The following is an 8770-nucleotide window of genomic DNA, read 5'->3' as shown; positions in this document are numbered from 1 at the left end:
AAGCCTCAAATATGTGAAAGGACATAACAATCTCTCACATTTCATCACAAGAACCACGTATATCTCCATTTTGCAATGCGGCCCCTCTTAAAATGGCAATTTTGAAAGGGAAATGATGTTTGGCTTGCTAGGATATGGGCACCAAGGCATCGGGAAGGGAATTAAGGCCCCTGGTAATTGCCCAGTGTGAACGGTTTAATATGGCCATTGCAGAAAAGTCTTAGCAGAACAACAGGACGAAATAAAGGACTGAAGGTTTGGATTTACTGGTTTATTGGTACAACTGTCAGTGCTGGCGGCTGGGAGAAGTTAAGGGTCTTCCATATGCTTAAGAAACTTGACCGAGGCAGTGTTTTAGACGTGGGCCAGGAAAAAGCCTTGTCTTCATTTGGTGGGATTTTTTGTTTCAAATGCTGTAGTTGCTTAAATGCCACATGATTCCTCAGTTTTTGGAAGAAGCCTTCCCTTTTAAAAAAATTTGGACAGTTGAGAGGGGAACAAGCTGAATTGTCGTTTTTTATTTGCTAGTGGTGTTACTCCTTAAGTAAAATAAAATTGCAGGTATTTCTGTCTCTCCCAATGCCTTGCGGCTCCATCGTAAGGAGGAGCCACGAGACACTGACCCCACGAGCTGGTCAAATGCAATAGGGAATAAGGCCTAACTTGTTTTCCCCACAGCTGCCATACCCGTGTTTTTGGCAAACTGGTGTAAATTGACTTCAGTTTAAAGTTGTTTTTGTGGTTACTCTCCTCCATCTTGGAACTGTATTCAAATCGTTGCATTTGTGAGAATTGGGACTCACTTTTTTCCATATGTGTGTGTGTGTGTATACACACACGCGTTCTACTCTAATGGGCTGGGAAAAATATGCCTTTTGACCTAAAGGCCCAGAATTTCTCAGCCAAGCAGGAGTGCATCTACAGGGTTGAATGAATGCAGTTTGACACCACGTTAACCGCCCTGGCCCAGTAAGAGAGTTGTAGTTTTATGAGGTCTTCCGCCTTTGCCAAAGAGTGCTGTGCTCACCCCAGCATTGAGCCATGGAAGTGGTGTCAAACTGAGTTAATTCCACCACACAGATGCCCCGCTAATCTCAGAAAGGGGGATTTTGACACTTGTGGCTCCGATACCTGGTTTTGTTTCCATCGACCCATCTCACACACTGGGCGTGTCACAAACATGGACAATCAGAAGTAACTGTGCTCTCCAGGTCAAGGCAGGAGCCAGGCTTTGGGCTCCTAAGTAAGAGTTTTATTTGGGCAAGCTCAGCATGTTAGAGGGGCAAGTGCTTGCCACCCTCCATCTTTGCTGAGGTGGCATTTGGGACAAGTTGTGCCTCAGTGGTGCCGGCCAAGACCAAGCCCCATTCAAAAGGGAGATGCCAACCAGAGCCACAAGCCAAAACCAGCAAGAAAAACTGTGTCAATGTGCAGTGTTCTGTGTGTTTTACTCAAATACAATTCAGCACCTTCATTTGGGAGGACGTGTCGTGTTCCCAGGTGGGCAGAGGTCGTTTTATTAAACCAAACGGGCTTTGAGTCCCTTCTCAAGACCACAACTGAGTTAACAGTGGACTCAACCCTCACTCCCACCAGAGCAAAGTGGCGGATATTTTGCGGTTTGTGTTTTTCAAACGTCCCAAAGCTGTAGGACATGCCCCACAACCAGAGGAAGCCCAAGGCGCTTAATGGATGACAGTGACAAGGGAGGAGACTGTACAGAGGTCGGTTTTCGAAGGGTAGAGGACCTTCAGGTTCCCGTCCATGTCCACCACCCGGACTTGCTCCAACACCAGAGGAAGGCAGTTGGCAGACACGCATCCAGGGCTGGCGTTGTCGCGACTGGCAATATCGTTGGACTCATGATCGGAATCTGGTTCCCCGTCCTTGTTTTCCAGAGTAGACTTGTTCAGCTCTGCCATTTTCTGCAATTTAAGGGAAAAGCGAGAAACATTTTTGCTGGAGGTGGTGGGAGCTGCTTGAAAAAAAAATAATCCGGAAATGAGGGCAGAGAGAGACAAAACCTTACTAGAATGAGCGTGTCCATAATGTCCTTGCACGTCTGCAGGCTGGTGGCGCTTGTCACTTCCAGGAGGAGGTCGGAGGTGGTCTTCCCCAACTTTCAGAAAAGAAAAATGAAACACAGATCTAACCGATTGCAAAGCGTTGTGAAAAACAGCAGCAGGGAGAACCAGCAACGGTTACTCTGGGATTAATCAGCACACATTTTGTTCTCAGTTTAGCTCTGTCGTCTTCTCGTGATGGGAAACACATACCTTTGTCTTCTCACTGTTTGTGATTGGCGGAAAAGAAATCACGGTGCCTTCGGCATCAACAAGGCAAGGGTAGTTTTCCTTCCCGTTGAGTAACTGGAGATACCTGGAAAGAAGCAGACATGCTGAGGTGGCAAAGAGATGGGGCGCAAAAGAAGGGTCTCTCGCTTGCTTTTCAAACCTTTGTACTCCACGTTGTGTGTGTTTGGAAGACCCCTGGGCGCCTTGAAAAGATGGGAATAAAACATAGTAAACTGAAACACACCACCAGTGGCAGCTTGTGCCCTTACACCAGATGCCAGTTTAAATGTTATGGACTCTTCTCCAAGTCGCTACTCGTATTCTGAAAGAGGGTGAGCATCTTGGATGATGCCTTCAAAATCCAGACAAAGGATTCACTGCCTTAGTGATACTGGAGCCGCTGACTGCAAAGGCCTTGCCCGCACCAACAGCCCGGCAGGGTGCCTTGAGTCCTGCTTTGCCCCATTTCTCCCCCAAGAAAGCCTCTCGAGGACCACGATCTGTCCGAAGGCGAGCACCGACCTGTGCAGTCCAGAGATATTCTGCCTCTTCTTCTGTTTCCGCTGCTCCTCAGCTTCAGACTGCAGCTGCCGGAGGAGGTCTTTCGCCTTCACTTCTTTCCTGCCCAAGGGAGTGATCTGCAACATAACCACAGGCATTGAGGGTGGGATTTGGGGCCAAAATCATGGATTTTGATGTGACCTGTGGAAAAGGGGGAAAGGCCAGCGCTGTCTCAAGACTTGTGGGCATCGATGTCACTTTGCGACCCGGCCTTTCTGTCACACCCTACCTTCAAATCATCTGGTGGCCGAACATCATACAAGAGGGGGCCTTTCACCAGCCGCAGGTCGTGCGTGGCAATGGTGGCAGCTGTCCGTTTTTCACAGACGTCCTCGTGCAGCTTGGTCTGACGCAGTTAAAGAAAAAAAATAAACCCTCAATTATTAAGCATCTCAACTATTATTTCTTCAGTCACATTGTACAATGGTGATTGGTTTAGTAAGATTATTATTATTATTATACTTTATTTGTACCCCGCTAGCATCTCCCGAAGGACTCGATGCGCCTTACAAAGGCCAAGGCCTCAACACACAATATAACAATACAAACAAAGGCAAATTAAAAGAATTTAAACAGTATAAGCCACAAGCAATAACAATACGCTAAAACACAATAGAACTGGGCCGGGCCAGAGTAATGGGTACAAGACTAAAAGTGCTGATGTGACAGGTGATATATAAGGCTTATAGGGCAAGTGCAGAGTGCGATATACGATCTTAATTCTAATAAAGTGCTTATGGGACTTGGTATTGGAGATTTCCTATTAATCTGGGAAGGCACATTGGAACAGCCAGGTCTTCAAGTTCTTTCTGAAGACTGCCAATGTAGGGGCCTGTCTGAGATCCTTGGGGAGGGTGTTCCAGAGTCGGGGGGCCACCTCGGAGAAGGCCCTGTCTCCTGTCCCCACCAACCGCGCTTGCGACACAGGCGGGATCACGAGCATGGCATTTCAGGAGGGGGAAAATAGCTCAAGGCTATGGAATACTGGGAGTTGTAGCTTGCTAAGGACCCAGCACTACGTCTACACTCTTGGGGTTCCACCGCATAGAACCAGGGCAGATAATGTACTATTTCCAGAGAAACAGATGCTCCCCAGGCCATCCCAGGCACCTCTTAGGAGCCCTACCTGAACGGAAAGGAACCTCTTCAAGGCGTTTCCCGGGCTCAGGTTCATGCCTTTCACTACGCAGCACACGATGTACGGCCGGACCTCTTTGACGCCGGGACTGGCCTTGACGACCAGGGGCGCCGGGTTCTCAGAGACGTGGAGGACTTTGAGGAGCAGCTTCTGGGCCTCGCCCACCTCGTCGTCTCCGTCGCTGCCGTCCTTTCTCCGGTTCCTCTCCCGCTTCTTCTTCCTCGGCTCCTCCCTTTCCGCGCCCTCCGGCTTGCCTTTCCCCTTGCGCAAGTACTCCAAGATCGACTTGGTCTGGCAGCCGTTCACCATCTTCTCCAGCCGCTTGTCCTTCAGGGCGTTGCCTTTCAAGTTGACGTCCTTCAGCTTGGGGCAGTCGGCCAGTTCCACGGGGACTTCGGAGAGCTTGTTATTGGACACGTCCAAGGTCTGTACGGAAGGGGGAAACAAGTACGAATGCTTTGCAGGTTTTGCTGGCACTCCACCATCTCTTTCATCCACAAAATCTACCACCTCATTCTCATAGGATCTACCACCGCATTCTCATATCCAGCCTGCTGCAACATGTCTTATTTGCCCCTCCTGTGATATTCTCCTGCCCTGCTAGTTATTTCTCTGCAATAATAATAATAATAATAATAATAATAATAATAATAATAATGTGTTGTGGAAGGCTTCCATGGCTGGAATCACTGGGTGGCTGTGAGTTTTCTGGGCTGTCTGGCCATGTTTCATAGATGCCCCCATCTAGGGTAGGCATCCTCTGAGGTTGTGAGGTATATTGGAAAATGGGTAATGGGATTTATATATCCCTGTCCTGGGTGAGAGAAAGAACTCTATTCTGTTTGAGGCAGATGTGAATGTTGCAACGGGCCACCTTGACTAGCATTGAATGGCCGTGCAGCTTCAAGGACTGGGTGCTTCCTGCCTGGGGGGAATGCTTTGCAGGGAGGTGTTAGCTGGCCCTGATAGGTTTCCTGTCTTGGATTCCCGTTTTCTGAGTGTTGTTATTTATTTACTGTCCCGATTATGGAGCTTTTTAAATAATGGGAGCCAGATTGTGTTTGTGATCATGGTTTCCTCCTTTCTGTTGACATGCTTCTCTACAGCCTGACATTTCTTTATTTATTAAATTCATATCCCGCCCTTCTCTCCTCGAAGGGGACTCGGGGCAGCTTACCAATTATAGGTACTTATAATATATTATATTATCATAGCACAATAATACCGTAGCATTATGTATTACTATATTGAACTAGACCACTATACTGTAGTATTATTAGACGTGGTAGTGAGAGTGGTCCTGCATTTCAGCGTTCTCAAATGCTATGCGGTGTCCAAGGAAGGATTCCTCCAGGCATGAAGCTTCTTCACGTGTATTTCAGTGGCTTCTCTGTGCAGCCTGGCATAAAGTGAGCATGAGCGTGAGCGTGGACTTCTCGGCCGTGGGCCCCTGGCTCTGATTGGATGACTATGTCTTTTGTGGCCAAATTTGGTGTGATTTGGTCCAGTGTTTTTGTTGTTTACTCCATGGGAATTATGCACATTACATTCATACATATATATATATATATATATATATATATATAGTATATTATCATATAATTACTATAATATTATTATTATTATATTATTCATTGTTCATGACTACATCGAAACTAGAATAGAGAGAAATCAGTGTGAGGCTGAGAATAAGCAGAGGCTGGATGGCCATCTGTCGGGGGTGCTTTGAATGCGATTTCCTGCTTCTTAGCAGGGGGTTGGACTGGATGGCCCATGAGGTCTCTTCCAACTCTACAATTCTATGATTCTATGGAAACTGCAAGAGGTACCATAGATTGTCGAACATGGAAATAATGTTGGTAAATAGTTTTTGATTTATTGAATACAGTTATATATTACCACTAGCTGTGCCCGGCCACGCGTTGCTGTGGCAAAGTGGTGGTGGTATTTGTTAAAAATTGTTGTGTAATTTTTATTTGGCGTTATTTGCATTTTTATTAATTTTATTGTAAGTTATATTTTTATTTATTATATTTTATTATTTTGTTGTATTATTTTTAGTTATTTTCTGTTATAATATTTTATTGTATCAATTTTTAGTTTTTGTTTTTTGTTTTCGTGTCAGGAGCAACTTGAGTTGCTTCTGGAGTGAGAGAATGGGCCGTCTGCAAGGACGTTGCCCAGGGGACGCCCGGATGTTTTGATGTTTTTACCATCCTTGTGGGAGGCTTCTCTCATGTCCCCGCATGGAGCTGATAGAGGGAGCTCATCCACACTCTCCCCGGGTGGGATTCGAACCTGGCAGCTTTCAGGTCAGCAACCCAACCTTCAAGTCACTTAGTCCACTACGCCATCTGGGGGCTCCTATCAATTTTTAGTGTTTTTATTATTTTTTATTGGGTTGCTAGGAGACCAAGTTGGAGGAGCTTAGCCTTCTAACTGGCAGCAATTGGATAAAAGCAATTATTCCTCTCTCTCTAATTAGGACTTTATTTTTCTTTTCTTTTTGTTGTATCAACCTTGAGGCGTGGATGATGGGTTGTGTTGTCAAATTTTGAGGTTGGGGGGCCTGTAGTTTTGTTGTTTTGTGTGTTGCCGTGATCCCATCACTCTTTTATATATATAGATTATATAGTTTTGTTATCTAAACTACACATATTGCAAAATTAATGATTTTTTTCTCTCGAAGTGACACTCCACCCAAGTCATGCTAGGTTTTTTTTGGTGAATTCTGACACGCCAAGCGCAAAAGGTTGCCCATCACTGCCATATTGTGTTCTGATCTGTGCATATTGTGTTAATGTATATATGTGTTGTTGTTTTGTAACGTTCTGCGCCGCCCCGACTCCCTGCGGGGAGATGGTGGCAGAGTATAAATTTATTATTATTATTATTATTATTATTATTATTATTTTATTATGACACAGCAAACAAGATAGATATGCTGGATTTCATATCACAAAATCACAAGTCGAACACTTCCCAAGTGTCTAGGACTGTGTGATGTATTATTATTATTATTATTATTATTATTATAATATTATGACACAGCAAACAAGATAGATATGCTGGATTTCATATCACAAAATCACAAGTCGAACACTTCCCAAGTGTCTAGGACTGTGTGATGTATTATTATTATTATTATTATTATTATTATTATTATTATTATTATTATTATTATTATATTATGACACAGCAAACAAGATAGATATGCTGGATTTCATATCACAAAATCACAAGTTGAACACTTCCCAAGTGTCTAGGACTGTGTGATGTATTTTCGGATGATGCTGCAGATCCCAGCAGGGTGGCCTTTTGCAGCTGGCAGATGGTGATTTTGTCAATGTCTATTGTTTCCAAATGCCGGCTGAGATCTTTTGGCACGGCACGCAGTGTGCCCATCACCACTGGGACCACCTGCACTGGTTTCTGCCAGAGTCTTTGCAGTTCAATCTTGAATTATTATTATTATGATTCTTCTTATGATAAGAAGTGAAGGCGCGCGTACCTTGAGGGCGGGGAGGCGGGCGAGGCCGGGCCCGAGGATCTGGATCTGGTTCCCGGCGGCCTCGAGGTTCCCCAGGAGCGGGAAGGGGGCGCGGGGGCGGCGGGGGCGGCGGGGCTCTCCGGCTGCCCCGGCTCCTGGTTCTTCTTCCGCGGGCAGGAGCCCCCCGGGGAGCGCGCGGAGGAGGTTCCCGCCGAGGAGCAGCTCCTGCAGGGCCGGGGCGGCGCGGGCCAGGCCGGGGCCCATCTCGCGGAGCCGGTTCCCGCGCAGGTTGAGGAGGCGCAGCTCGGGCAGGAGGCGGGGGCTGTCCTCCCCTTCCCCGGCCCCGTCCCCTTCCGCGGGGAGCCCGCCCAGCTCGGCGGGGAGCGCCTCGAGCGCGTTGCCGGAGAGGTCGAGGGTGCGGAGGGAGGCCGGGAGCAGGCAGGCGCCCGGGGCGGAGAGGCCGGCGGGGCCGAGGGCGCAGGCGGGGAGCGCCAGGGCCTGCAGCCCCGAGAGCAGCGCCAGGGCCGGGCCGGGCTCCCGCAGCGCCGCGCACCCGCCCCGCACCTCCAGGCTGCGCAGGCCCGGCCCCGCCCGCCCCACCGCCTCCGGCAGGCGCCCCCCGGCCTCCCGCACCCGGCGCTCCAGCCCCGGCCCCCCGCGCAGGCTCAGCTCCCGCCCGCCGCCCGCCGCCCACTCCCCGCACTCCGCCGCCTCCGGGGAAGCCATCTTGGGCGCCCACACCCGCGCTTCCGCTTCCGCTCCCTCCTTCCTTCCTTCCACCGACCGGGAGCCGCCCCTTCCCCTCCGCCTTGGACGCGCCTTGTTTACATGGAGCTGTCAATCCCGCCCCATCGCCCGCCCCTTCCGCTCCCTCTCCGAGCGGAAGGGCCTCTGTCTGGCAGAAAAGGAGAAAGAGCAGGCATTGGAGGGTGGTTGTATGTACAGTAGTCTCACTTATCCAACATTCTGGATTATCCAACGCATTTTTGTAGTCAATGTTTTCAATACATACCGTAGTGATATTTTGGTGCTAAATCCGTAAATACTGTAATTACTACATAGCATTACTACCTATTGAACTACTTTTTCTGTCAAATTTGTTGTCTAACATGATGTTTTGGTGCTTCATTTGTAAAATCGTAACCTAATTTGATGTTTAATAGGCTTTTCCTTAATCTCTCCTTGTTATCCAAGATATTCGCTTATCCAAGCTCCTGCCAGCCTGTTTAGCTTGGATAAGCGAGACTCTACTGTATATATCATGTTTCCCCAAAAATAAGACAGTGT

At 48.0% G+C, this 8770-nt stretch overlaps 1 protein-coding gene across 2 annotated transcripts; it reads right to left on the bottom strand.

Annotated features, from left to right (window-relative positions):
- Positions 1 to 1474: 1474 nt before the first annotated feature.
- lrrc47 (leucine rich repeat containing 47) lies at positions 1475 to 8227 on the bottom strand. 2 transcript variants are annotated; one of them, XM_062965921.1, is made up of 7 exons: positions 7505 to 8224; positions 3982 to 4419; positions 3085 to 3201; positions 2817 to 2932; positions 2277 to 2379; positions 2030 to 2119; positions 1475 to 1925 (listed from the first exon to the last, which is right to left on the bottom strand). In XM_062965921.1, the coding sequence occupies exons 1-7, from the start codon at positions 8207 to 8209 to the stop codon at positions 1686 to 1688; spliced, it is 1809 nt and encodes a 602-aa protein (XP_062821991.1). In that variant the 5' UTR covers positions 8210 to 8224; the 3' UTR covers positions 1475 to 1685. The 2 variants fall into 2 exon arrangements, with proteins under 2 accessions (XP_062821991.1, XP_062821992.1); XM_062965922.1 differs by lacking the exons at positions 1475 to 1925; positions 2030 to 2119; positions 2277 to 2379 and adding an exon at positions 2386 to 2660 and having other exon boundaries at positions 2735 to 2932; positions 7505 to 8227.
- Between the last annotated feature and the right edge of the window lie 543 nt (positions 8228 to 8770).

Source organism: Anolis carolinensis, unplaced genomic scaffold (genome assembly GCF_035594765.1).
Source record: "Anolis carolinensis isolate JA03-04 unplaced genomic scaffold, rAnoCar3.1.pri scaffold_15, whole genome shotgun sequence".
Lineage (NCBI taxonomy): Eukaryota > Metazoa > Chordata > Lepidosauria > Squamata > Dactyloidae > Anolis > Anolis carolinensis.
The sequence above is the reverse complement of the archived record's forward strand: the minus strand, read 5'-3'. Positions and strand labels throughout refer to the sequence as shown.

Excerpts from the sequence above, each read along its gene's own strand:
- lrrc47 (XM_062965921.1), bottom strand. The coding sequence starts at position 8,209 with ATGGCTTCCCCGGAGGCGGCGGAGTGCGGGGAGTGGGCGGCGGGCGGC. Across the intron at positions 3,202-3,981 it reads AGAGGTTCCTTTCCGTTCAG|ACCAAGCTGCACGAGGACGT; the intron begins GTAGGGCTCCTA and ends TAACTGCGTCAG. Across the intron at positions 2,933-3,084 it reads GGCCACCAGATGATTTGAAG|ATCACTCCCTTGGGCAGGAA; the intron begins GTAGGGTGTGAC and ends GTTATGTTGCAG.